Source organism: Daldinia caldariorum, assembly GCF_022478825.1.
Source record: "Daldinia caldariorum strain CBS 122874 unplaced genomic scaffold F4812scaffold_2, whole genome shotgun sequence".
In the NCBI taxonomy this organism is placed as follows: Eukaryota; Fungi; Ascomycota; class Sordariomycetes; order Xylariales; family Hypoxylaceae; genus Daldinia; species Daldinia caldariorum.
Genome location: NW_025953038.1, coordinates 2,188,703 through 2,215,748, shown reverse-complemented (window position 1 = coordinate 2,215,748; position 27,046 = coordinate 2,188,703). Strand labels below are relative to the sequence as shown.

At 47.0% G+C, this 27,046-nt stretch overlaps 9 protein-coding genes across 9 annotated transcripts; 3 read left to right on the top strand and 6 right to left on the bottom strand.

Moving 5' to 3' along the window:
- Nucleotides 1-119: 119 nt before the first annotated feature.
- Nucleotides 120-7,058, bottom strand: F4812DRAFT_414956 (Mus7/MMS22 family-domain-containing protein). Its single transcript, XM_047932929.1, has 6 exons — nucleotides 2,299-7,058; nucleotides 2,075-2,247; nucleotides 1,852-2,022; nucleotides 1,666-1,800; nucleotides 1,436-1,616; nucleotides 120-1,385 (listed from the first exon to the last, which is right to left on the bottom strand). Exons 1-6 carry the CDS (start codon nucleotides 6,863-6,865, stop codon nucleotides 151-153), a joined length of 6,462 nt encoding a protein of 2,153 aa, XP_047793955.1. The 5' UTR covers nucleotides 6,866-7,058; the 3' UTR covers nucleotides 120-150.
- Nucleotides 7,059-7,192: 134 nt separating this feature from the next.
- On the bottom strand, nucleotides 7,193-8,195 carry F4812DRAFT_414953 (uncharacterized protein). The gene has a single exon (XM_047932928.1). The coding sequence runs from the start codon at nucleotides 7,629-7,631 to the stop codon at nucleotides 7,356-7,358; it is 276 nt and encodes a 91-aa protein (XP_047793954.1). The 5' UTR covers nucleotides 7,632-8,195; the 3' UTR covers nucleotides 7,193-7,355.
- Nucleotides 8,196-8,574: 379 nt separating this feature from the next.
- On the top strand, nucleotides 8,575-10,027 carry F4812DRAFT_187324 (cytochrome c oxidase subunit IV). The gene is made up of 3 exons (XM_047930084.1): nucleotides 8,575-8,990; nucleotides 9,235-9,428; nucleotides 9,494-10,027. The coding sequence occupies exons 1-3, from the start codon at nucleotides 8,753-8,755 to the stop codon at nucleotides 9,578-9,580; spliced, it is 519 nt and encodes a 172-aa protein (XP_047793953.1). The 5' UTR covers nucleotides 8,575-8,752; the 3' UTR covers nucleotides 9,581-10,027.
- F4812DRAFT_467643 (P-loop containing nucleoside triphosphate hydrolase protein) lies at nucleotides 9,965-12,312 on the bottom strand (the record flags this gene model as incomplete). Its single annotated transcript, XM_047938681.1, has 2 exons — nucleotides 9,965-11,605; nucleotides 11,660-12,312. The coding sequence occupies 2 exons, from the start codon at nucleotides 12,310-12,312 to the stop codon at nucleotides 10,474-10,476; spliced, it is 1,785 nt and encodes a 594-aa protein (XP_047793952.1). The 3' UTR covers nucleotides 9,965-10,473.
- Nucleotides 12,313-13,929: 1,617 nt separating this feature from the next.
- F4812DRAFT_449606 (carbohydrate-binding module family 48) lies at nucleotides 13,930-16,429 on the top strand (the record flags this gene model as incomplete). The annotated part of the gene is made up of 7 exons (XM_047935993.1): nucleotides 13,930-14,011; nucleotides 14,088-14,212; nucleotides 14,302-14,401; nucleotides 14,461-14,573; nucleotides 14,634-15,325; nucleotides 15,384-15,719; nucleotides 15,778-16,429. 7 exons carry the CDS (start codon nucleotides 13,930-13,932, stop codon nucleotides 16,427-16,429), a joined length of 2,100 nt encoding a protein of 699 aa, XP_047793951.1.
- Nucleotides 16,430-16,820: 391 nt separating this feature from the next.
- Nucleotides 16,821-18,421, bottom strand: F4812DRAFT_455742 (origin recognition complex subunit 5 C-terminus-domain-containing protein; the record flags this gene model as incomplete). Its single annotated transcript, XM_047936874.1, has 2 exons — nucleotides 16,821-17,792; nucleotides 17,882-18,421. The coding sequence occupies 2 exons, from the start codon at nucleotides 18,419-18,421 to the stop codon at nucleotides 16,821-16,823; spliced, it is 1,512 nt and encodes a 503-aa protein (XP_047793950.1).
- Nucleotides 18,422-19,159: 738 nt separating this feature from the next.
- F4812DRAFT_187298 (uncharacterized protein) lies at nucleotides 19,160-21,519 on the top strand. Its single transcript, XM_047930083.1, has 3 exons — nucleotides 19,160-19,824; nucleotides 19,881-20,772; nucleotides 20,868-21,519. Exons 1-3 carry the CDS (start codon nucleotides 19,588-19,590, stop codon nucleotides 21,353-21,355), a joined length of 1,617 nt encoding a protein of 538 aa, XP_047793949.1. The 5' UTR covers nucleotides 19,160-19,587; the 3' UTR covers nucleotides 21,356-21,519.
- A 164-nt stretch (nucleotides 21,520-21,683) lies between these two features.
- On the bottom strand, nucleotides 21,684-22,615 carry F4812DRAFT_449605 (carbohydrate esterase family 1 protein; the record flags this gene model as incomplete). Its single annotated transcript, XM_047935992.1, has 2 exons — nucleotides 21,684-22,455; nucleotides 22,506-22,615. 2 exons carry the CDS (start codon nucleotides 22,613-22,615, stop codon nucleotides 21,684-21,686), a joined length of 882 nt encoding a protein of 293 aa, XP_047793948.1.
- Nucleotides 22,616-23,555: 940 nt separating this feature from the next.
- On the bottom strand, nucleotides 23,556-26,189 carry F4812DRAFT_414934 (uncharacterized protein). The gene is made up of 6 exons (XM_047932927.1): nucleotides 25,744-26,189; nucleotides 25,508-25,675; nucleotides 25,397-25,444; nucleotides 25,041-25,335; nucleotides 24,318-24,967; nucleotides 23,556-24,268 (listed from the first exon to the last, which is right to left on the bottom strand). Exons 1-6 carry the CDS (start codon nucleotides 25,858-25,860, stop codon nucleotides 24,116-24,118), a joined length of 1,431 nt encoding a protein of 476 aa, XP_047793947.1. The 5' UTR covers nucleotides 25,861-26,189; the 3' UTR covers nucleotides 23,556-24,115.
- Between the last annotated feature and the right edge of the window lie 857 nt (nucleotides 26,190-27,046).

Below are 27,046 nucleotides of genomic sequence, written 5' to 3'. Positions count from 1 at the left end.
TCTTTTACATACACCACAGAAGATGTTATTTGACAACATCATGAAAATTCAGGTAATTTTATCAGATAATTCATTTTCTTTAGTGTCCGAGGTTATTCTCCTCCCCCCTCCCTCCCCCCCCTAACGCCACGCTAGATGCAGTTACATATATTAAAATAAAAATTCGTCAAGCGGTAATTCAGCGAGCCTCGAAGTCGCAGTCGCCAAATCGTTGGCATAATTCCACTCTTGAAGCTCTCTATTAAGAGCTTGGATCAACCTTCTCGGGTCCCACCTCGGCACCAGAGTCCCTTGCCCAGACTGCGTCGATGTTTGCCCCTGCACCCTAGATGGCCCCCTTATACTGATAGTCGACCCGTTCGACACCCAATTCTCATTAATGTCTCGTATCATGTGGTTTGCGAATCTAGTAATATGTTCGTCCGGTTCTAATGGGAGGCTGGCTCTCTGTCCTCCAAGCCCTTGAAAGAGTCTATTCGAATCTATAGTAGGTAGCGCCTCTATATTGGACGATGTCCTGTGCCCTAAGTTGTTGAGAAGGTTGGAAAGATATTTTTCCGCTTCCCGTGTAAAATTTGTAAAAGCCTCACCTACTCTCGTGATATCGATTGCTTCTTGAGAAGCTGGCTCATTTATCAGATATGCTGTTAATGACGGCGACAGCAAATTGAGAAGCTGTATGATCCGGATGAGTGTATAAACATGTTCTTCATGCAAAGAAGCAGCGCCGAGGGTCTGGAGCTGTCCAATTCCAGCTAACGTGATCTTGAGAAAGACCAGGAACCCCTTTGCGTCCTCCCTGCCCATTTCCCTGCAGATGCAGGGTGCTGCAAGTAGTACTTCAAACGCACTAACGTAAGTGTCCAGTATAATCCACCCTGTAGGGACCTGAAGTGCTGCTTTGCTGATTGCCGGGAGCATTTTACTGAGCATAAAGGAATATACATGAAAGTTCCCCATCCCCTGTTGAAGGATAGCTCTTTCATTGCCAAGCTTACCATTGGCGAGTGCCAACTTAAAGTTGGGGAAAAGGAGATAGAAAAGCCCGGGTACTGCTTTGCTATCCCCTTCCTCCAATTTGAGACCCCACGACAATATGCCTGCTATTTGTAGGCGAGGGTCTTGACTGGAGGGAGAATATTCCCGGCTGATTTGGTAAAAATACGAATCCACAGGACAGAGATCTTGCGATCGAATCACAGTGACGATCGACCGAACAAACTCAATATAATCAGCATGCTCGGGAGAGTCTAGCGTGATAGACTTCAAATCAAGTTTCATCTGGTCCATCGTGCTCTTCAGAGCCTTCGAGAACTGCGACTGTAATTGTTGTTTCCGGCTTGCTTCTGCAAATCGTAACGTCTTACGCATCACGGCAACTACATCTGGCTAGACATTAATAACGAAATCTTCCAGTTGCTCGAATAATACTTACGGCCAAATAACGCCCGGTTTGAATTGTAGTCGGGGTTATTTCCACTCTCTATGATCGCATCCTTCAAGCTTGGATCATGGTGACGTTTTACCGCGAGCGCGAGACGGTTTTCATAAGCCAGAAACCTCCAAGGTTTTACGAGTTCTCCTAAGAGGAGATCGAGGATCGAGCTACCCAAATCCTTGAACCAAGTTAGCAAAGCCTGATTGCAACATGCATAAGATGCCTACCTTAAAATCATCTACGCCCTGCTCAATTAGTGTGGCGAGGAAGAGAGCGCGATATTTCCTTGACGGAGAGTCGACAGCCTTTGCCACATTTGGGAATAAGCTATATTTTCCAGTAGTAAAAAACTGGGAAACACGCTAGGACCGTCAGCTTGCAACGCATATATTATATTCAAGACAGGAACCTACCGAAAGACGGGCGTGGATTAGCCGAGCTGCCAGTCGTCCGGAAAGTAATACAGCTTGTTCCATGCAGATGGAGCGATCGCTCGTTGGGCCGAGTCCAATGTCTTTGAAATCCATACCAATGATAGCATGAGTCATTGTGACGAAAGGGGTGGCCATTTTTCGTTCAAGAAGCTACGCACGCGTTAATAAAGTGAACCCAGATTTCAAGAAGACAAGAGTTTACCATAATAGCGTCTTCTCCATGCCAGGTGTGTTCAACTTGGACGGGGCCTTGACCGAAGAACTCTTCGATTCGAGTGACATAGTATTCAATGATATCTGTAGCAACCCGCAAGCTGCTCCAATCAAAGTTTGCTGACGAGAACGGGAACCGAGTGAAAACCTGGTCCAATTGATCTAAACAAAGTTAGCAAAATTTCCTCAAGCATATAATATGTATTAGCATACAATGATTTAACGCAAAGGAAGCGGCACCGAGAGTTGGGGCGAGCCGAATGACATTTAGGAATCCCTTCATCGAGGAGTGTATTACATCCATTGCACCCTTCCTGTTCAGCTTCACGACCGCATTGACCATCTCTCGACTTATATTTCTCGAAGCATCTTTGGACATATTCAGGAGTTGCTGTTGGATATCTGATTCGGCTGACAAGTATTGTTCCATTACTTGTTGAAATATGTTCTTCTGCCAGTCAGCAAAGGGCTTGTATCCGTTATTGTTTTCTTCCGAAGATATCACATATCGCGATAGTTGGCTCCAAGCTCGCAAGCTAATCAAGCAGGCTTCTTTATGAGAACTACCAGGTATCACCAGTTTTTCGATCGTTTGTACGGAAGGTCGCAAACCGGATGGCGCAGCCCAGTAAAGCGTGCAGAGAAGATCATGATGATTCCTCAGAGCAGCTAATTCGCTCTCGTGTATATCTTTCTCCTTTTCATATTGCCGATTGTGATTTGGTAAAACTCTTGCCAGCATATTTCTAGCATCCTTAATCAGGCCATGATCCTCGAGGCGCTTGATGGACAATGCCAGAAGCTTTAGAAAGATATGAAAGCATCGATCTTCCGGTACGATAGCAAGCGACGGAGACTCTGCGAGATGCTCTAGGAACTCTGGTGATTTATACACTTCTTCATTCCTCAGATGCGAAAGACCTCGAGCAGCAAAAAAGTCGAATATCGTCCCTATTATACCATTGGATTTTCGCCAGCCCCATTGTTCCACGAGGTAGTGGCAACGACTTACTACTCCTCGACAATAATCATTGAAACTAGGTGCCTGTCGGGAATTACTTTCATATAGCTGGAAGACACGTTTGAGTAATTTTTGCGGCAGCACCCAACCCTCCAAGGGAATGGTGTGCCTAATACCTGGAACAATGACGCCGGAGTTGTCAAACTCCCCTAGAGGAAGTAAAGTGAATAGATTATACCATATTTGTTCGAAAGTATGCGCGTCGCTGATAGAGTTTAGGTCTGTGTTTAAGATGACGGAAGAGACAATATCCCAAAATCCGGATCTTGGGGTACGGGATTCTTCAAGCACTCGAATGAGCATAACCCAACAGATTACTGAATATTGCTCATTCCGAATACCTTTTTCACGGAAGGGTATACGTTGTAGGTCATGGTACAAGTTCCGTATATCTGCCAGCTCCCTCGCAAGCAATTCACGAGCTGTCCTTTTGGCGATTTTGCCTAGTACTTCTTCAAGTTGGAACGTCTCTGATAGCTGGCTAAGGCTATGACATATCCGCAAGACTTGGAATGAAATAACCAGACCACGACTCATCACGTCTGTAAGTGGTCGGCCCAGATCCCGAGGTTGGAGCGGTAGAGTCTCTAGGCGTTGTGTAAAGGTTTGCAGTACTTCTAAAGCCCGACCCGCAAAATATTTCTCACTCTCATCGTCTGAGAAGCTTATGTTGTCTTGAAGGTATTCCAGTACAAAGTCTGCGGCCTGTACTGGACTTATGCCCCAACTAAGGTCAGGAGACTCTGAATGAAGATATTCCACTATCCAGTCCAAAACGATGCCTATTTCTGATGAAACCTGGGCATCCCACAGACCCCACCGTAGTGTTTTCTCTCCAAGGACAAATATAGCATGGCCTCTTGGTTGACGAAAACTATTTCGAGACCTTTCGTTCGTCGCCTTGCGTAGACGACCGCTCCCGAGAATTGTACTTTCATGAAAAAAAACACCAAGATCTAGTGGGAATATCTCAAAGTGCTGAGTATAATGCGTGCCGAATGGACCAAGCCCTAATAACTTGCCTGAGGATTCTGAGGCGTGAGCCGCTTCAAAAATAGGACTTACTGGACTCGCTTCACGAGGTAGGGGATCATTAGCATGCACATACTGAGGCGCCGTAGTATCCACATGTCGAGGACGAAAATGTTTCCGAAACTTTAAACGTTTTTGTCCCACAACGGGTTGAGGCCTTTCGAGACCATTGCTAGACGCCGAATCCCCAGTAGGTTTATCAGAACTTCCAGGAGATGCGCTATGATCTATAACTCGTTCGAGCCCAATACGTGCTGGTATAGGTAAATCCTTACGCGACTTTCTGTATAATGCGTCAAGAGCTCTCTTCCGCGCATCGAAGGCATGCCGCCCAATCTCTTCGCCAACTGCTTCGAGTTGCGCAGGCCGCGGATTTGCATTAAAGGACTTGATTCTGCCAAATTGAGAACGTTTCGATAAAGAGACTTCATTGCCCAGTTGACTGGATGTGGATGATGTCCCCGCTTCAATAGTCATGAAGTTCTCAATGCTCGCTTGCTTAACCATTCGCCGAGGTTGCGAAAAGCGACTCAAAAGCACGGGGGCAGTAGGGGGTTTAGTAACTTCCCTTGGATGTTGGGTAACGGAATTGTGACATAGAGAACCAAGAGGTTTCGGTAATTTAACTTGAGACTTGGTCAAGCCCTTGGTAGAAGTCTTGGGTTTGATACGACCCCTTTTCCAATCTCTTAAGACACTAGTAGCGTCAATATTATCCTCGCGCGTCCCAAGCGCAATCTGTTTCTTCGAAGGGCTGGATCTGCCCTGGTCTAATCTTCTATTCGCTGATCGAGCAGCTATACGAATAAAAGGAGGTGCATCTGGTTCGACAACATCTAAGATACTAAGCCGGGGCGGGGGTGTAGGTCTGTTTACTGGTTTGCTTAGACCGTTTGTGCGACGCCTTCCACTCGAACTGTTCCCCATATGGCGTCTCTTGATACTCGGTTCGGTCACCGCACTCTTTGCCCTACTTAGCAGTCCTGTAATCCTCTGCTGCCGCTTCTGTTGGCCTAGATTCCCTTTAAATGTTGGCTGCTGATTTTTTCTCCGTTTCTTAGGCCGTTCTAATCCAGTGGTATCCATGCTAGCTCTTTTATTTCCCGAAAGCATGTAGTCAATCGAGTTATCTTCGATAACAGAGCCAGCGTCGTCTTCGAAGATACGTATGTTATTATTTTCGCTTTGAAAATCAAGATCATCAGTTCGTAAAGTCGTATTATCATCATCCGAATCATCAAGAAATAGTGCCGTATCAACACCAGGTCGAGGAGACACCTGCCGCCGCTGAGCTACACCTTTCCTCTGGGCCCGTTCGGGCGAGTGGTCGGGGCTTCGTCGCAAAACATCCGGAGAATTCTTCCGGGGCATGCTTTGCCGGTCGAGTCGGAGCCAAGAAGCAGGTAATACGCCGCGCATCTTCCTCCTCATTGCGGCTCGCACAATTTCAGTGTCGCTCTCGGAATCGCCACTAGATTCCGCATCTTGCCCATCATCAATCTCGTCATCATCTTCCCCTATAGTAAGGTCAATCATACTAGTGCTCTCGTTTGCAGGTGCAGGGCTTTGGCTCCTAGATGAGATTGTACTACTTGGTCTTGGTGTCAGCGCCGTGACTAGTCGAGAACGTTCCATGCTAGTGGCTGGTGTACGAGCCAGGAAGTTTGGGCTTGTTTGCGGTGGTGATGGTGGAATATCGAATATACTGGCAGGTTGCGCTCGTGGAGAGACGGCGCTCGCAAACCTAACTGGCTGATGCAATTTTGGCAGCTTCCGTTTCAATGAGGCCTTGGGCGAGGCATGTCTTTTAGCTGTCGTAATCGATGCCTTTCCTAACTTCCATTTATCTACATCAGCCGGATCAGGAAATTCGTCATCATCCTGTGAACTCCGAAGCAAAACACCTTGTTCAACAACATCTTTATGCCCGGAGAAAGGGGATGAACTTTTGGCTATTGATAACTCTTCGACATCGACAATCTCCAGTAGATCAGGTTCTTGAACAACTTGGCTGTCCCCTGACTCTTCTTGAGCCAATTCTCTAAGAGTTGATTGACTTTCATCTTCATATTCTTGTTCTTGGGAATCCTCTTCCTCTCTTCTTTTTCTTGCTGCCTCCTCAATTAGCACACGCAAGGGTCTGACGCCATGCGATTTAAGGGTCTTGCTATATTGTGCACTCTCGAGTAAATAAGGATGCTCTTGGATTGGTTTGCGTGGTCTTAACGATCGCGCAGGCCGGATCGTTTCTTGTACCAAGCCCTCTTCGCTGTCGTCCGGGGTATCTACCTCAAAGATTGCATTGACGAACTGGTTATGCGAAGTAGGAGAGGCTACTCTTGACGCTTGGGTTTCGTTTAACTCAGTGCTACTAGTCTCGGCGGGTTGGGCTGAGTTCTCCGGATTGCTCCTAGGCTCAAGGGGTGGTAACGACGAAAGAGGGGACGAGTCAGGATGATGAGTAGTCGGTAACTCGGAGGGTGCTTGTGATAATTGTGGTCGAGGTGAGCTGTTGTTTACGTTACGTTCCTTTTTGGAGGGTTGAGATGATAGTGGGATATCCCAAATATTTTGTTCCTTAGATACGGGATCTTCAAGAACAGGCCCATCTGGTATATCGGCGCCACTCTGCTGCAGTGGGAAGTCATGTTCGGATTCTTGACTGGTGTCGAAGCCACTTTCGTCGTCCGAATCTGGCACCTCTCCAAGCTCCTTCCATTTCGCCATTGAGTCCCAGATGCATTTCCTTACATTGGAGCGAAGAGAAATCCACTTATGTTACGCGGATATATAAATTAGGCAGACGTTGTCGATAACGAAGTCGATAACGAAGACCTCAACGCGTCAAAAAGCACTTTAAGACGCGTCAAGGTACATGTAAAGGTACATGTACTATGTAAAGGGCGATGTGGTGGGGCTGGCTAAAGACATGGATCTTACATGTAATGTACGAAATACCTAACGTAGTTGAAGCACCGATACTAAATATATTACGCATAAATACATACATACATTTTCTACTCCAGCATTCATACGTATCTACCTCTGTAATAAGTATAACTATGCGCTAACCAAACTTAATTCCTTTTTCTTTTACAAAAGAGGTAGGTACCTTGTTAGTATTCCCTCAAGATCAAGCTACATATCATTATACCAATTATCACTTTGGATCTCCTCCTACCTTTCGTATCTCCAAAAATATTTTTTACACATACACTCAGTAGAGAATGAGTTCGTTTACTCGCACCGCTCTTCCCATAGGTCTCGCCGCAGCCTTTGGAGCTTGGAATGGTATGGACCGGGCATAGCTCCTCTGCATTGTACGTGTGATTATACTGAACCTCTTATTTAGCTTACTATGTGCTGGGTCCCGCTTTGAAGGAGGAACGAGACAAGAGACAACAGCGCATGGCAAAACAAGACCAGCAGCTAGATAAAGTCCACAAGGTCGAGGACCACGCACAGCAGAAAGCGCTCGGGACAGACAACCCATACAACCGCTAGCTGTGCTCTGTCACCAGCCTATCCGGTATCAAATAGCCTCTATTGTTTCTTTTAAGGACCAATACGGGTCCTATTTCAGGAATCCGACCTGGAGATTATTTATATTAGAGGTAGAGGTCACTATAAGAAGCTTGGTATCCAGCCCTGTCCTGGCGCTTGATATGAAGACTTTCAAGCTTTTAAATTATCATTATTATATGGCCAAAAGCTAAATGGTAGCGACATATTGGAGAAAACCAACAGTAACATTGCCTCAGAGAAACCGTCGAAAATAGTATACTTAATCCAGGACGTTGGGTGATGACAATTAATTAACTCTAATAAAGATAAGATACATCCCATGGGAAAAGCAGTGTGCCTCTTCGTTACCTGGTATGTATCAATGGCTTGAATCAGGTAGCTACCTGTCATGACCTGCAATATCCATTCTTACAAATTACAATTATTTGAAGGATAGAGGCCTCTCAAAGAGTTCTCGGATTATTCTCGTAACTTGTTTCATATGTTTCCAACGCATATAAGAGAACCGACTTCGTAGACAAATTGAAATTCGACAGTTGCCAGTAATAATGCATCTTATCGTCTTACCTATACCATTAGGTACCTATAGGCTGTAACTGCTGCAGTAGACCTATCAAAATCCTGGTTCCTCTTGTGTGACGTCGTACCTTATCCTTCCAACCTTAGAAGCTTCTACTTATCACTTGTTTTTACCTTGGTCCGAACTTTAGCCGTAGGTACTCTATGCCTGTAGCTTGTGGAGCTAGCACAGTTTCCCAGGTGGCAACCATGAAATTGCAAGTGTAAAAGCTTGACAGCTCCTCTGTCGGCTCCACCACAATCATACGACTTACTGACCTCAATCCGAAAAAAAGACTCTGTCAATTGAAAGACCGGCCCAAAAAATAAGAAAGCTCTAACAGCATCTTGTCGTCAAAACTTCCCGCGAATCCCACTCTATCGTCTAGCAGGCCTCGCGACCGCCTCAATTGGTCCACATCTCCGCTCTCCCAACCGAACTCGAACGGCATTACTTAATCTTTTTTTTTTCTTGTTGGCTTGTTTTTAATTTTTCCCTCCTCCTTCAACAAAAAAAAACCACGAGTCACAATGATGCGCACACCCGCAACGTCTCTCCTGCGCGGCGCCCTCCGGGCCAGCAGAACGACCACTCCTCTCGTTCCCCGCGCCGCCGCCTCCACGCACGCCATTTCGAACCCGACCCTAGCCAACATCGAGAAGCGATGGGAAGGCTTGCCTCAGACTGAGCAGGCCGAGCTCTGGATGGCCCTGCGAGACCGCATGAAGGAGAACTGGGCCGATCTTACCTTCCAGGAGAAGAAAGCCGGTACGTAATATTTTGCGATTTCTTCCATACATTAGCACCCATTTGAGTCTCGAGTTGCGCTCGAGAAAAAAGAAGCATCGTTACTCCGCGTTTGGGCTGTCGAGATTGGGATATTGGGGGAGAGGTGGGACGTTTTCGTTGCGACATTATGGAATGAAGAGTGGATCCGCAAGGCCTGATTCTAGCCATTCACGAATCACATATTTGAAGAGATCACGACACTGATACCAATACCCCTCAACAGCCTACTGGATCGCCTTCGGCAACCACGGTCCTCGCGCCGTCCCCCCTCCGGATGAGGGACGCAAGATCGCTCTATACACCGCGATGGGCTTGTTCGCCAGTTTCGTCATCTTCGCCACGGCGCGGGCATTCGGCGGTCCCCCTCCTAGCACCATGAACAGGGAATGGCAGGAGGCTTCGAACGAGTACCTCAAGGTAAGAACGGAATTGGGGAATTTATTTGTTTATTTCGAAAGCTTTCATGTGCTGATAGATAACAGAAACAACGTGCCGAGCCCATCACCGGTATCTCGTCCGAAGGCTACAACGGCAAGGGTATGGTCCAGTCGCTGCCCAAGAAGCTATAGACAAATGAAACATAGCCTCCCTAATACGAAAAACCTACTCTGGTCTCTCCGATTTTTGTTAAACCGTTTGTCAAAATAGAGCCGCAGTGCAAGGTATCGACTTTCCATGTACAAAATAAAACAAGCAACTACTAGAGTGGGGATGGAGTAGTAGTAGTAGGCCGGAGGCGCATATTGGCTATCCGAAGCAGAGAACAGTTTGACAATTGAAAACATTGCAGACTCAAATAACAAGAACCAGCAGCAACATCAGAGACGCCAATTCTATTTTCCTCGCCAGCTGGGGAAGCGATCCCTGTGCCTAGAAGAAAGCAGGGGGCTGGTTGACACAGATCACGCCTAGCTGTTGTAAATATGTACAAGAGGAAACAAACCTTCTATGCCGTTCTATAAAGCCTCTTTCGTATCAAGTGCTACTACTGTCTAATGCTCCCTAGAATACCTAGGAGGTAGCTAAATGGTGCCATTTCATCCTTTATTCGTCATGTCTACAAGAAGTGACATGTAGTTATTACCGAAACTCTATAAAAAAAAAAAGCAACGTATTATAATTCATGCCTGCCTGCCTACTATCCATGCGCTATCCATATAAATTCGTAACCGAGATGTGAAATTACTTCAGTATCTCTTGAGTTAATATATATACCTTACATGCCTCTTATACCCACTTCGTACCCTATCATCCCTCAATGCCTTCCCAACACCAAACCGCTCCATGTAAAACGGCCATGCTGAATATGCTGAATATGCCCTTAGTAGTAGTAATAGTAGTTAAAAAAGACACCTTTCCCATATCAACACCGCGCCGAATACTGTATCCCAAAACAAAAACACCATGGTGTACGGTAAAACAATGGTTAATGCGGACTCGATTCCAGAGGTGCTACATGTTTCTAAGCACCGCTCTGGCCAGCCTCCCGGTAGTCGCCGAAGCTACTCACGATCTCCCTCTTGCGAGCATCCTGCCCCGGGACGCCGGCTAGACCATCCTCCTCGCGTATCAGCCTCTCGACTTCGAGTCGACCATCCTTACCCCAATAGCCGACCTTCTCCTCGCCGCGCACGGCTTTCTCGGTGACTAATACGTAGTGCGTAGGAGCGTCAAACATGGCTTCGGCCAGCACGCGCTCCATCTCCATCTTCAGTCCCCGAGCGCCCGTCTGCGCTTTCTCCGCGCGCTCTGCGATGGCTTGCAAGGCTTTCTGCGTGAAGAAGAGGTTGGAAGGATAGGTCTCGAATAGTGCCGTGTATTGCGCGACTAGCGAGTTGCGCGGTTCGATCAGGATTCTTAATAAATCGTTCCTCGACAACGGTGATAGCGCCACGATATTATGCACACGTCCGATAAGTTCCGGAATAAATCCGAAGCTTTGCAAGTCCTCGGGCGTCGCGAGGTCCAGTGCGGTAAGGGTTGACGTATCCTCGGCGTTCGGGGGTCTGTGAGGAAGGTGATTGAATAGTGCTGGTGGAAGATCTGCTTTGTTTCCGGACACATGTCGACTCCGGAGCTCAGAGCCAAAGCCCATACTAGACTTAGATACCCGATTCAATATCGTTTTGTCGAGTCCGACAAAGGCTCCGCACATGACGAATAATATGTTGCTCGTATCGATAGTATATTGATCCACCTTTCCGGAAGCCGGCGGCGTCGGTTGAGGCCCTGAGGTAGAGCTCGTAGATCCCGGACCAGTATAATTCGTGGTAATTGGACTTGCCGTACGTGACGAAGATGATGAGCGATTCTCCTTGACATTAATTGTAACCTTGGTCCCTTCAACCAGCTTTAACAACGCCTGCTGTACCCCTTCGCCACCCACATCCCTCCCGTTTGTTGTTTCGCGTTTCGCAATCTTATCGAATTCGTCAAGGACTACTATTCCTTGTTCCGTAGCCGTCACGTCGTAGTTAGACTCTATTAATAACCTTTCGATGCACGTCTCGACATCTTGGCCTATGTAGCCGGCTTGGGTGAAGGAGTTGCAATCGCATATCGCAAAAGGAACGTTAATCTTCTTGCTCAATGTCCTGCCGAGGTTTAGCTAAGGCGTACATGTATATTGGTAGCGAGTAAACTCTTACTCGAGTATGTAGGTTTTCCCAACACCGGTTGGGCCTATTAGTAGTAAATTACTTTTATCGATCTTAACTGGTGGCGTTCGACTAGTATCTTCGGGTATGTAGAAATCGATCTTCTCTTCAGCATGTTGCCATGCCTGATGCATATTCTGTGTAGAATCATGGTGGCCCGGATATTCATCTTTGGATACGTCGTCAGTGCGATACCGTCGAGTCATTGATGCCAGGTGATGCCAACCTTCAACTGGGCGAGGCTCCCTCTCCCTCGCATTACGACCGCGGGCTATGGCCTGCCGCATAAGCTTTTCATCTTGCTTCCTCTCTTGTTCCTCTTGATGCTGCCGCCGCCGTAAGTTCTGGTAGTGGTTAAAGATAACGGAAGATATCGTCTTTTTCGCTCGGTCTTGTCCGACTACGTATTCGTCGACTCGTTTCTTGAGGTCTCGAGGGTAAAATTGAGGTACTCCGAAGGTATTCTTCGAGAACATAGGGCCGCGCCCTTCTTCGTTTGGATCGTAGCTGCTCGTAAACCCGGAATTGAATTCCGAGCTACGTCTCGCAACACGAAAGGCGGTGGAGGTCGACAAGGCTCGACAATGGGTTCTAAGATGGACGGATCTTGGCAATATTCTACGCCTTGCGAGGACCAACCTCATATTGACACTGTTAGAGGTGGTCCTCCGACAAATAGCAGCAATTTTCTAGAAGTTTAACGTTGTAGTCCGCATGAACACGTACATGCGTGAGTATATGCGTTAGGTATGAGTGCAGCTGGATGGATGGGATAGGCTGCTATGTTCCGAATATTCCAAGCTAATAGAATGGAAGTAGGATTGACTTGACTATCACGTGTATTTATCGCTATAGGTACTGATTTACCTTGCAAGAACAAAATATCGAGTGTTGTGTTTTCAATGTTGCTTAGAGATTATTAAGTCTCACTCTTTCCTGCCAGTACCTATAGGTAGGTAATCTTAGGTAATGGTAGGTACTGGCAAAAGACGTTGATGCTCCTTTATCGGACGTGTAGGTATGTATTAAACCGAGATCTCGTAGGGATGATCCAACTTTAGGTACCTTGTCTTGAAAGGACGCAATTAGGTAATGCGGGGCTCCATTTTGGCGGGGGAACACCTAAGGTTCTCCATCCGGGTACAAGTCTTAGGTACCTCCTAAGAGCGGATGCCCAGCTTAGAGCTTTGGTGTTTTACATCACCTCTATGCGAGTAATGCCCCGCAAGAGCTTCCAATTTATTAAATTCCATACCTAATCTCTTCTTTTAATGGAAGTCTTTTAGAAGAATCAAACTGAGCCATTTGTAAACACCTATCAATTTTTTAAAATAGACTTTTATTCGATAGACGTGGTTGGCATAATCTTGACGCCTCATTTTTTGACGTAGCCCATATTTTCAGCCTAACATACTACCTCATTTATATTAAAAATGCCAATTGTCTGTTATCTTGTAAACTGGGCAGAAAAGAAAAGCGGAGAGCTGGAAGTTCTAGACATGGACTGATGGGTCCATATAACAGAGATATATCCACAACTGATGTGGTACAGGTTATCTACTGGTGTCCAAGTTGGCCCCTCGATGTCCCTCGATGTGCCTCGACGTCATTCGACATGATTTTTTGGCCTCTAGCTTCTTTTTTTCTCCTCACCTCGAGAAGAAATTTTGCGACAACAATTACATTAGGTATTAAAATGATACGAGCGGGTTGGGAATTTTAAATTGAGCCCTTCTGTTTGGGCCTCTTAGGTAGTATTTATATAATTTGTACTATTTGTACTATTCATTAGGTACTATTTCATTATTCTAATTATACTAGAGAGGAATAGATAAGAACAAACAATATAAAGAAACAAGTACGACCGAGACTTTCCCACAAGAAAAAGAAGACAAGAAAAAAAAAACCTTTCTCGCGTCTCATCAAGCAAGCACACAACTTACCCGACCTCAATGTACCACACTACCTAAGGTACCTCCTACCTCCTAACCTAGCTCCCTTTCATCATAGCTCCCAGATTTAGCGTTTAGCGTTTAGCGGGGAGCTTAATATACCACCCTAACCTCGACTGACCTTCACAGCTTTACTAATTTCGCACCTTCTCTATGTTCTCCAAGTTTAAATTCAAATCTATCTTTCCGTTTCTTAAGAAAAAATCCAAGTTCAAGTTACGGTCAGAAAAGACAGATTTAGAACCAAACAAGGACACAACAACAGACACAACAACGGACACAAACACAGACACAAGTAAAGAGGCAAAGATGGCTGCTGTTGCCGTTGCCGATAATTCTGCCAATACCATCGGCTCTGGCGCTGCCCCAGGAATAGCCAACGACGGCACTGGTGCGACTTCGACTTCTTCCTAATCCTATTTCCTATCACTTCTATAAGATCTCAAGTTAACGAGCATGATTCATAGGTGTTATCCAGTTGGATCCTTGGCTAGAACCCTTCAAGGATGCTTTCAAGCGAAGATACGCAAAAGCTCAAGAATGGATCAAAAAGATTGACGAAACCGAGGGCGGCCTTAACAAGTTCTCAAAGGTGAGTTGATTTATTTTCCTGCAACATTGGGCACCAACCCTCTTTCGGAACTCAGAATTAATATGCACCTTTCTCTCCCTCGAATCTAGGGTACCGAGATCTTTGGCTTCAATGTTGACAAGGATAACAATATCATATATCGAGAATGGGCGCCCAACGCCATTGAAGCTTTCTTGATTGGAGACTTCAGTGAGTATCATCCCAACTAGACTATATTGTAAACTGTCGACACTAACTGAATTTGTTAGACGGATGGAACAGAGGCTCCCACCCCATGAAGAAGAACAATTTTGGAGTATGGGAAATCACCGTACCAGCCGTGGACGGACAACCAGCTATCCCACACAACTCCAAGATAAAGGTATACAAGCTTTTATTCAGGTGCCATAACTCTACTATACTTACTAAAGATGAGCAATAGATATCCATGACAACCCCCTCCCACGAGCGAATTGATCGACTGCCGGCTTGGATTAAATATGTCACTCAGGATCTCTCCGTCTCGCCCGCTTACGATGCTCGCTTCTGGAATCCTCCCGAGTCTGAGAAGTATGTATTTAAGAATCCGAGGCCGAAGAGGCCGTTGAGTGCTCGCGTTTACGAAGCGCATGTTGGTATCTCCTCGCCCGAGCAGCGAGTCACGACTTTCAAAGAGTTCACCAAGAACATGCTTCCCAGAATAAAAAGTTTGGGATACAACGTTATCCAACTCATGGCCATCATGGAGCATGCCTATTATGCTAGCTTTGGCTACCAGGTAAACAACTTCTTCGCTGCTAGCAGTCGGTATGGCACGCCCGAGGATCTCAAGGAACTGCTCGATACCGCCCACGGCCTCGGCTTAGTTGTCCTTCTTGACGTCGTGCACAGCCACGCTTCCAAGAACGTGCTTGATGGCCTGAACGAATTTGACGGCTCAGATCACCTTTACTTCCATGAAGGTGGGAAGGGTAGACATGAGCTGTGGGATTCAAGGCTTTTCAACTATGGCAGTCATGAGGTCTTGAGATTCCTGCTCAGTAATCTGAGATTTTGGATGGACGAATACCAGTTCGATGGTTTCCGTTTTGACGGAGTCACGAGCATGTTATACCATCACCATGGTATTGGAACGTAAGATTGTACTCGACATGACTATCATAACCATTCAATACTGACAACTGATTTACAGGGGATTCTCTGGTGGATATCATGAGTATTTTGGCCCCGACGTTGACGAGGAAGCCGTGGTCTATCTAATGATTGCGAATGAGATGCTTCACGACCTTTACCCTGAGACCATTACTATTGCAGAAGACGTCTCTGGCATGCCAGCTCTTTGCTTGCCGTTGTCGCTCGGTGGCGTCGGGTTCGACTACCGATTAGCGATGGCTATCCCAGATATGTGGATCAAGATCCTAAAAGAGAAGAAGGACGAAGACTGGGACATATCCAACATCTGCTGGACTCTAACTAACAGAAGACATGGCGAGAAGACCATCGCCTATTGTGAAAGTCATGATCAAGCGTAAGTAGGGATATCCTCTTAACAAGAAATAGTTTGCTAACCCCTAACCATCTCCTAGTCTCGTGGGCGACAAGACCTTAATGATGCATCTTTGCGACGCGGAGTTGTACACTAACATGTCAACGCTCTCGCCTCTGACTCCTGTCATCTCCCGGGGCATGGCGTTACATAAGATGATCAGACTGTTAACTCATGGCTTGGGCGGTGAGGGTTACCTTAACTTTGAGGGCAATGAATTTGGTCACCCAGAATGGCTCGACTTCCCTCGTGAAGGTAACCAGAACTCATTCTGGTACGCGCGGCGCCAACTTAATCTGACCGAAGACCATCTTCTCCGTTACAAGGCCCTCAATGAGTTTGATCGTCAGATGAACTTGACGGAGGATCATTACGGGTGGCTACACGCACCGCAGGCGTACATCAGCCTTAAGAACGAGAGTGATAAGGTCATTGTATTTGAGCGTGCCGGCTGCGTTTTTATCTTCAACTTCCACCCCACCCAGAGCTTTGCCGACTATAGAATCGGTATAGATGTTCCGGGTACATACAAGATTGTACTCGACACGGATACCAAGGAGGTCGGCGGCTTCGAGCGGAATGACCACAATGCCCGGTTCTTCACTACCCCGATGGAGTGGAATGGCCGCCCGAATTGGACTCATATATACATTCCCAGTCGCACCGCTCTGGTAAGTCACCTCCCTATATAAGCATTGGCACAAATGAAGATAGGGTGGAAGCTAATTAGCATAATAGGTCCTAGCTTTGGAGGATTCTTGAATAGAAGGGAACGTGAAGTCAGTATTTAGGATATGGTTATAAAAGCGAAGCGAACTAGTAGTTTGAGTGGAAGCGCAGCATTGTTATCAAGTTATTGAGACGACATATAGTGAGGAGGATATTTAAATTCTCGATTGATACATCATAGCCATAGCCATAGCCATATACTGTAGTTAGATGAAAATTACTATTATTTCGAAAGAGCCGCAATACTGTATATAACATACAACACATGGGTATCGCGACGCGTATAATATTCCGACTTGGTCAAATCTTCTGATCGTAGACCTCTCTCGTCCGCTACTCTTATCAGGTAGGCACCTATTCGACGAGCCACTCCTCAACTTCAACCCCCATACTCCGCCCAACGCCCCGTATGACTTCCCACCCAACTCCTACCCTCCACTTCCCACCGCGATCCATCGTATCCCCCGCTCCGCCGGCCCCCCCGACACGAACAAGCAGGCGCAAGCTCGCCAGCGTCGCAATGGCCATGCCGACGTCTCCGTCCACAGTGGGTTGTTGGCCATCACCGGCGTCGTTATCGTCGCTGAGCCACTCCCGGCGCGTCGCGGCGTAGATGGCAACCATGCGCTCCAGCACAAAAGCGCCGGGGCCTAACAACTTGCGGGCGATCTTCCTGTGTTTTGCTTTCTTGGTAATGTGGTGCGCCACACCCATACCGCCGCCCCCCCGCCGCCTCCGTCCCGAGTGCCAGGTGCTGAAGATGGTCTGGTCGTGGCGCGGCGCGTTGTGCGAGGCGAGGTACGCGGCGATGAGGAGGAGGCGGGCTGTGGGGGGGAGGAGGACGGCTAGGTCTTTGCTACTGCTGTTACTGCTGCGTGCTTCTTTCTCCCCCGCCTTAGCGACGGCAGACACGGGCCCCTTGTTGGCGAGCGTGATGCCGGGTTCGAGAACGGATTCGTCCTGGAAGTAGGCGCGCGCGGCGACGAGCAGCTTCGTGAACTCGCGGGCGCGGTGGGTGCCCGCGGCGACGGGGGCGGTGAACCTGGGCCAGAGGGCGGCGCAGGCGCGGGCGAGGCCGGGGAGGGAGCGGGAGGCGGGCTTGGCGAGGGCGTCGTGGACGGCGGCGGCGAAGCGGGCCCAGAGGTCGGCTGTCTCCTGGGGGGTGGTGTTCGGGAGGGAGGGCCGGGGGGCGTAGGGCGGGCGCGAGAGGATCGTTACGTACTCGGGTTTCGTGTAGGGCGGGAAGTAGAGCTGCGGGGCGGAGGAGAGGCGGAGGAGGGACGGGGACGGGGCGGTGAGGATGAATATCGTTGTTAGGTTGGGGATCTGGCGAGAGGAGTTTTGTTAGCTTAGGTACCTCCTAGGTAGGTAGGTAGGTAGAGGTGCAGATCTGTGAATACAGGAGGTGAGCGTACAATCTCGGAGAGCCTGGCCAAAGCCGGTAATAAGGTTGGCGGCGCCTCCCTCTGGCGGTCGATGTCGTCGAATACCAACACGAACCTCGAGTCTCTCTCACGAGGCTGGTCGTATTTCAGCATCCTCGTAAGCTCCACCGTTAGAGCGGCAACCGTCTCGCAACGGCCGAGCGCTCCCCTGCCCTCCTTCTCCCTCTCCTCCTCCCACCGCAGGGCGTTGGCTACCTGCCCGACGACCCGCTCGTACAGATGCCGAGCTGTGACGCATTCGACCGACTTCACGATGGCGTAGCTGAGAAGGGGGGGGGCATCGCCGGTAGCAGAAGCAGAAGCAGCAGCAGGTGAAGATAGGGCTTCGAGAAGACGCGCGGTAACAGCGCTTTTGCCCGTGGCCTCCGTGCCGTGGATGACGATGTTACGGCATGGCGCGGCCCGGGGGTAGAGCAGCGTTGCTAGGGCTCTGATCTGGGCATCGCGACAGGGGAAGCTCTCGAGGAGGGACGCGAGGAGATCGTCGGGGAGCTCGAAGATGCTCGGCATTCTTTATTTTTTTCTTAGTTGCACTTTTATAGACGCGTCTCTCGTCGCATCGGTATAAGTGTAGTGTGTATGTTAGTTTGGATGTACGAAGTACCTCCTAAAGTGGTACACGTAAAAAAGGTACCTAGGTAGTAGAAGATGGGGAAGATTGAGTTTTAGCGCGCCAAGGCTGCATCCGGGGATGGCCTGTCAGCATGGCAGCATGGTAGCCATGGCTGAGGCTAGGTATCTATCTCATAGTAGGTTCCAATACACTGGCTTGGGTATCTAATAACAGGGTCCAACACCAACACCAACACCAACACCAACATCAAATGGAATTCTACTAGTCTAGGTACCTCCCTTATTACGTATATCGTTCTCGATAACGTCAGTTTTCTATCATTTAATTGACCGTCAATATATCTCGTACCATTTAGATTCACAACCCGATTTTAATTAAAAATAGATTGTGCCATGCGATACGTATATTAGGTATGTACTACAACGGAATATACTACCTATGTAAGCCATACCTATCTAACCTAGGTACCTAATGTATAGTAGATAGAATAGAGGGGTACAGAGATGTTATACAAGACTAGCTACCTAGGTACATATTTGTGTAACTGGACATCATCCGTGCGCCTACCAAGGGGGTTCCTGTTTGGCTTACGTAGAAGTTGACTAATCCTCTACTTCCTGGTCAGCCCTGTTTCCTTAATACGAGTTTATTTTATGCGCTCACTCAGTGTGAAAGGTAGGACCTGCGCTCAATCAAGATTTGTAAGAATCTTATAGTCAGTATTTGCAACTTGCAATCTCCGTAAGTAGAAACATACCTCCTACCTTACCTATACGCCAATGTAAGTAATAAGCAGTAGCCACTGCCACACCAAACTAGGGAAAGTGATAGGGGATCTTACCTATGTACATACAGGTAGTAAAGCCCAGTTAATTACGCGACCTTTCTCCACCATCTTTTTTGTAAGTCCTCCGTACATGATTTATTGCTTTTTCCCAAGTACATCTTCCCCCCGCGTATTTTCTGCAAGCTTGAGAATAAGGCGCTTCTATAAACACCAATACGGTTACACGCATACTAGAAAAAAAAAAGAACGCTTTATTAACTATCTGATAATCATGTTGAGCTGACTTTGGCGCAAATCGAATCATCAGACGAAAAAATGGACGGAGTAGACGCTGAGAGTCCAGATACCGATGCTGGCCTAAACGCCGAGCTAGGTATAAGCTTCGCCGTCGACGATGTCAGCCTGTCACATCTTGAATCTGCTCCTGAGATCGACTCATATAGTAGTAAGCCTTCGGGGGACAGCCCTGATTCTAATAGGCCTTACCATACAAAACGGCCTCATAAGAAATCTCGAGCTGGATGCCAACAGTGCAAAAGGAGAAAAGTAAAGGTAATAGAGTACCACATATAAAATAAAAGTCTTGAAACACTAATACGTAGTCTAAGTGCGACGAGATCAGACCGACATGCAAAGCATGTAGGCTTCGAAAAGAGAAATGCATATATCCGACCACCTCGACGGTTCAACCTGCAACCTTAATCACCAGGCCTACTCCCACCTCTAAATCATCATCTTCTTTTTCACCTAGATCCTCCTCTCAATCCTCTTTTGAAAGCGATGCCGGTACCGTGGTTGTTTCCGAACCCATGTATCGGCCATCTATGATGACTGACGCCTTAGACATGAAAATGCTGTGGTTCTATACCACCCGAGCGTATCAGTTCTTCTCAATTCAGACCGGTCGTTCCCCAGCGGTGGACCATGTCTTACAGGTCAAAGTTGTCCAACATGCTTTCCAGTCTCCCTTTCTTATGGACTGTTTGATGGCAGTTTCGTCACTGCATCTCCGAACAATGAACCAGCCCGTCCCACTCCATCGTACAGCAGCTTATTGCAGCAGGGCCTTTGAGGGCTACCGAAAGGCTATTGAAGCAGCAAACCCGCCAGACTTCCCCGCTCTAATAGCATGCTCGCTTTTAATGGTGGCTGTGAGCAGTCATCCGTTCCGGGAACCAGATGCGAAGCCGCTATATGTGGCTGACTGGATGCATGTCTGGCGGGGAATCAGCCTCATTTTTGAAATCGTGACACCGCGGGTCCTCCAAGACTCGGGGATGGCGATGCTATTCTACCGACCACCAGTAGATTTGGAGAAGGCCGCCTCATACATACCAAACAACTTATTGTTCATGGTGGCCTCCATCAAGCCTGGTGACGCAGACGATGAACATCAGCAAACATATTATGACATGCTCAAATACCTGGGCTCGCTTTACCAAGAGGTTAGGGAGCATGGCTTCAGTCCTATCCTCGATCTTCGCATCGTCACTTTCCTCAGTATGTATCCACAGGAAGGAATATTTTACGCCCAACACAAAACCGTAGTCATTTAGGTCGCTGAAGCGTTGTTTGCTAACTTTGGTTCTTGATAGCATTCGTTCCAAAGGAATTTATCCCACTTGCTAGGGAGCATCGACCTCGAGCCCTAGTCCTCTTAGCTCATTATTTATGTTTCTCTAAAATACCTAAATATGTGTGGTGGATGGAAGGTATTGCAAATAGAGAAATAGTACATATCTGCAAATCCGTTGGCAAAGAATGGGAGCACTTATTACGCGTACCTCAGATGGTTCTCAGAACAGAAGACAAAGTCGAAACCGCGCAGTTAATTATCAACAATCGAAATTGGACGCCTGCTGAGATGGATCGATACGAACAAGACAGAGATCCCAGGCTAATAACCGATCTCAGACTAGTAGATAATCAGGGCTCCGAAATCGATATTTCCGGGGGGAAGTGGGTGATAAAATCGGCTATGCCAATTCCAATCACCACAAACGTTACCGCTATACCGAAATATCTAGATCCGTGTCCTGAACTCGCTAGTTCAGTTGCGGAATTAATGTCTAATTCATCATAGTCAAAAATCTCGATGACTTCAATATCATCTGAATGGAAAGACTGAATTCAACCATACCTCGATAGAATACGGGTTTCGACACTAGGAACAAAATGGCAAATATATGATGAACCTAGGCTGGGGAAAATGCAATCTAACACATGGAAGTCGAGTGAAAAGGGGAATTTTTGATTATGCTCAAAATGATACCTGATGTTGGAGGCTACCTTAAAGCACTCCTATGCGATTGAGCCAAGATATTTGATTTGTATGTGCAACAAGAGCTTCGCCCCACCTCACAAAATACATGCTAACGTCGACAGTAACAATACCCGGTGCTCCTACCACATCACAAGCCGAACCATATCTCACTAGCTGTCAGGTTGGACGGTACACTGTGGCCTACGCCTTGTGCGTAAATGCCTTGAACAAACTCGCCGAAATTATTTGTCGTGTATCCTTGTTTGGGGTTGTTCTGCACAGAGCTCGTAGGTTCCTGGCTCACGTTGAAGACAGCAGTCCATTGCTTGATTTCCTCCTGGTAGTTCTGCGGCGCCAACGTGCTGTCGGCACTACCGTGCCAGATCTGCATCTTAGGCCTCGGTCCTTCGTATCCGGGATACATATCCAACACTACCTGCTTCCACTTTTCGGGGGTAGCCCGTGATTGTCCGCCGCTGCAGCTATTGTTCCATTGGTCAACGCCACCAGACGAGCTAACAAAGCAGCCGGCAGCTACACCACTGTACAGAGATACGGCTTTGATGAGCTCCGGGTACGTGGCAGCAAGTACATTTGACATCATAGCACCGCTGCTTCCGCCGGTGACGTAGACCCGTTCAGGGTCAACCTTATACTCAGAGATGGCATATAGGATCATATTTGCGATGGCTTGGGAGTCACCACCGCCTAGATGCGTCAGAGATCTCTTGGATGACACGTCCCAACAGGTACCACTGTTAGGCGAAGACGGCCAAACTGTGATATAACCCTTTTTGTCTGAACCCTGGCGCCACGGAATCGCGCTGTTCTGGAAATACGCCTGCGCCGAGGACTGACACGAGTGGATGACAACCACTAATGGTGGATTCTCGACTACGTTATCCGGTTTGTACACGTACCTGTCTATCTATCAGTACCGAGTAAGAAGCGAAGAGAGTCATTTTCTCACATCTGTGCTTTGGACGTCGCATTGTTGTTGTAGTTCGGAACCTGGGTAAGCGAGGCCGCTATGGCCGCACTGGACATAAGGCCCGTCGAGATGACAGCACCGAACAACATTGTCTCTTAATCAAGGAAGGGGGGAGAACGGTCTACTCGAAGTTAACATAATTTCATTGCCTTTCCAATACACGGCAGACAGCAGTATATATATAAGAGCCGGCAATTCTTCCCCGTCGTGACGAAAGCCACGATCAACAAGCTTTTCTCGGTTCACTTCCCCGCATCCAGTAAATTGCCCCTAGATCTGCAGCGTCTACCGTCACCAGGATAGGGGGCATATTTGTCGTCAGATGGAGATGGGGTAAAGTAACAATAACGTCTATCCAGCGGTGAGAACGAGAAAGAGACGATTCCCTAAAGGGAAAGTACTTGTATGAAGTACATAGAGTGCCGGGGGACAAAAACATGTTAAGCACCCCCGACTAAATTGCCGTTTATACAAGCTTTGCGATCGTCATCCCGTGTGTCTCGGCTAAAGAGGCGGCTACAATGCCACTTGAGTGTTGTTACGCGGGCACTGCTCATATCCCTAGACGCTCTCCCTTTTCCGCCGCGGAACTGATAATTGGAGCCAAAGGAAAAGGGAAGGGAGGGGGGGGAGCTTGTCAAAGCTTTTAGGCGTGTAGGATAGCAATGTGTACACATATAGGCCCAGCATGATATGTGTATATTTCCCCTTTTTTCTTCTCATGTACCTTTTCAGGATTGGGATTAGATTAAGTACCTACCTCCTAGATACCCCTTAACCATAATTAGCATATATAAAGTTCCACGAATCGGAACAACAGACGAAACACGAAGATCAAGCAGCCCGTCGACTTACATGTGAATGGCATAGCTGTTTCTATAGATTGCTACTCCAAACCGCCCACCTGACAGACCGAACAAGTCCTCTGAGCACTTACCGAGATAGCTACCTTAGGTAGGTACCTTAGGGAGGTAGATAGGTACCTAGGTAAATACTAGTCCCATAAGACACCATAATGAGTAGTGGCCACTGGTATATTTAATTTTCAATTCATACACGACAAAACCTATCCGGGTAGATACGTATCCCTAAACGACTATAGAACTTTCTTTTCTCGGTAAAGACATCCAAGCAGATATCATTTCACCATAGGCCAACGTTTTATCAGAAATGGTACCCTGTCACATTACTATGCCGTAAACCAAGTCCGTAACCAAGGCAGCGTATCGCAAGAGATCAACCCGCCAAAGACTATTCACTTATTTGTGAAAAGTCCGTCATTTTACAGTGGTCTCGGCGGAATCCGTACTTCATGCAAAGCTAACCCTACCGATGAAGTATCTCGGCAGGTATTTCCCTCTTCGTCTGTTCGGAACTATCTCAGCATAGCTTTTCACCGAGCCCTTTCGAGTTCTGAACCAAACAGTTGAGTGATAAATTTCGAAATGCCCTTTTATCTGAAGTAAAACTTGATTGCTTTCTTTTCCTCATTCTTTCTTCTTGTCAGTTCTCGAGGTATGAGCGCATAAATGGGACAGCCTCCCAACATGTTAGGGACAGACGAGAAGGCAGAGCCGCAAGCCATATGGCTACAAGTTCTGATCTTCGTATTCGTCGTCAAAGATGATGTCCTTAACTTCGTTCTTCGGTCTCGGACCTCTGAACGCCGTTCCAGGAGGATGCTCATTTAAACGGAATTTGCAATGCGGGTGTACGCACACGCCATCTTTCACGAAGGGACACTAGATACTTAGCTCTTATCCGCACAGCCTAACCCCGAAATGAACTTACATGGTGACCGTAAATACAATCAGAGATTGTGCAGTTCTGCCCCAAAGCGCAGGGGTTTGAGCGGGAAAAGAGTGCGATGACTTTCTTCTCCTCATTCGTGGGGTTATAGTCATGCGTAAAATGGCATTCCTTACCCCTGGTGCAAGGGCCTCGAAGAAAGTGGTTGTTACATAACCTATCCGTATCCCTCCTCTTTCTAAGGCGATCCATGACGGCCCGATCAACTCGGATAACTGGATCTAAACCTCGGGGTCCGGGGTTCCATGGCACTGGGGGTTGCTGGTTTGCTCGCGATGGTGGTGCTGTGGTTTTAAGAGGAATAGGTAGAGTAATTTTAGGGAGCGGGCTGGCCGGTGTCCGAGCTACAGACGCCCACGATGCGGCATTGGATGGGATAGGAGGACTTTGGCTTGTTATGTTCTGTGGCTTGACTGATAACTTCTCGTGTCGGAAAAGCCTTGGGATATTGAAGGTGTGGAGCCCCAGAGCGACAAGTTCTGGAACAGTCGGGGTCCCCTCAAGAATGGTTATACGGTCCTTGGTATCGTCGGTGATCATTTTTGCCAAAATCGGGGCATAGTCAGCGTCGTGAGAGATGCCCAGAACGGCTTTCTTACAGTTGAAGTTTCGCAGATGGAATTTAAGAGAATCTATTAATAGTTTAGACAAAGGCCTTTTCTTCAAGGAATAAATAGCAAGTTGGTAACGATCAAGTGGACGTACCTAGGATCTTCGCATCAGCCAGCTCCTTACCAAGCCGAACGTCTACGAAGGTGGAGGATACGTTGGCCTGGTTGAAGCCTATCACGAAGTCGTGCAAAGTATTGCTGTCAGAAAGACAACCATCGCGTATCATAGCTTTTCCCAAGCCAATAACGTCGGCATAAATGGTAACAAAGACTGTAACCGAAGTAGTTTCGGTAAGGGTAAGGCTTAACCTTTCATTTATAGCTTTGATTAGCTCATCAGCTGCCTTCTTTCCACCTTCGACACCCTTATTGACGGAGCTATTCTTAAACTTGAGTTGAAAGAATGTTAGTGAATTACTTGGAAGATGTTGTATGGAAGTAAACGCTTACGATTAGTCCATCGCCATCGATGAGAACGACAATATAAGGGTTGTGATCCTAAATTGAAACTTAGTTACTATTGCTCTTCAAGATAAGCAAGAAAAAAAGCATGCAAAATACCGGAGCGTAACCCAATTTAGTTTCCAAAACATTAAGCTTTGCCTGAATATCTCTTCGGGTTCTCTCTGAGCTATCGAGGTCCAGCTGCAGATCTCTAAGTTTCTTTTCCAAAACATTGACTTCGTGTTGGAAATGCGACTCAACACTATCAATATACAGAATGAGGTCCTATGTATGGCAAGTTAGTAAATGATGGTGTCTTGTTTAGTTCCCGGTCGGGGATGCTAGATAAGTACCCTGATCAGGAGTTCATCACTCGCGTGATGTTGACAAGACTCATGGTAGCGGTCAGCGAAAGCCCTGAGTTTGTCCGGCCTCGAGGGGTCGTATTTGATAGGGTCGTTTTGGCTCATTTTTCCAAAGCCCGAAGCAAAGCACCTAAAGTACCTAGCCTAGGTAAACAGAGAGGCTTAAAAATACTTGGTATAAGTTTGATATAAGTTGTTGTTGCAAGATTCCTGTGTTTACTATGATAGCCACCTCCTAGGTCAAATACCTTAGGTTAGGAGGTACCAAGGTATAGGTAAACTAGTAGAAAGATGTTGAGGGCCTTAAAAAATAAATTGCCGAAGGAGAAGAATATGGGAGATTTGTTATGTTTTTATGCTTTTATGTTAAAAGAATTGTCGTTTGCTGAAGGAAGTTGCGAGTCATAAAGTTGGCGTGGCTTCCAAATAACACTATGTAAATGGGGCAAGAGCCAACCGGTCAAGTGTAAGTACCTAACCTAAGGCAATCACGACAGGATGCACTAGGGTTTTAAAGATACATGATACATGCAGCAAGTGACCTGAGAAACATCCATACATCTCTGGTTGAGTGAATTTGCCAGCTTTTTATTAGCTTAAGAGAAGAGCTGTAACCTAAAATTCCTTGCAAGAAACCAGTGTGAAGATTAATGAAGCTATTAACATAGATGATTTCCAAGAAATAATGAAGTTTAAGATACATATAACAGGTAACTACCTAGGTACCTAACATACCTTAGTAGGCCATCAAAATAACGTGGATCTTCAGATCTGCCGCCTATGCAGGGACCCGAACAGTCTGGGGTAATGGAGTTCTGACAGCTATGATTGGCTTAGCGTCTTTTCTGTGCCTTATGATCTCTCCCGTCATCTATGAGCTAACAGCCCTACGGCCAGGTATAGTACACTAAACACTTATGCATGCCCACCACCTCCGATGTTCTAACCGTTGAATCTTATGCATCTTCTTTTTATGCTTCCACTTTTCTTGATTCAGCTTCCACACCCGTTTCTCATCACTTATATGTTCTCATTCTCAGGCAAAGCAACGAAAACTACGAGGTACCTAATCAAAGTGACTCCTTTGACATCAATGGTTATAATGATACACACTGCTTTTCAAGGTTCTTGAGCAATGTATGACTTTGACTAGTGCAACGTCTAGAATCATCACAAAAGTTTTAGCGTACATATGAGTACATATGAGACCGGGCAAACAAGCTTGCTACGACTACCTTATGCATAACCGAAGTACACTTTATCCAAGATTTATGTTGAAAAGCCTTAGGTA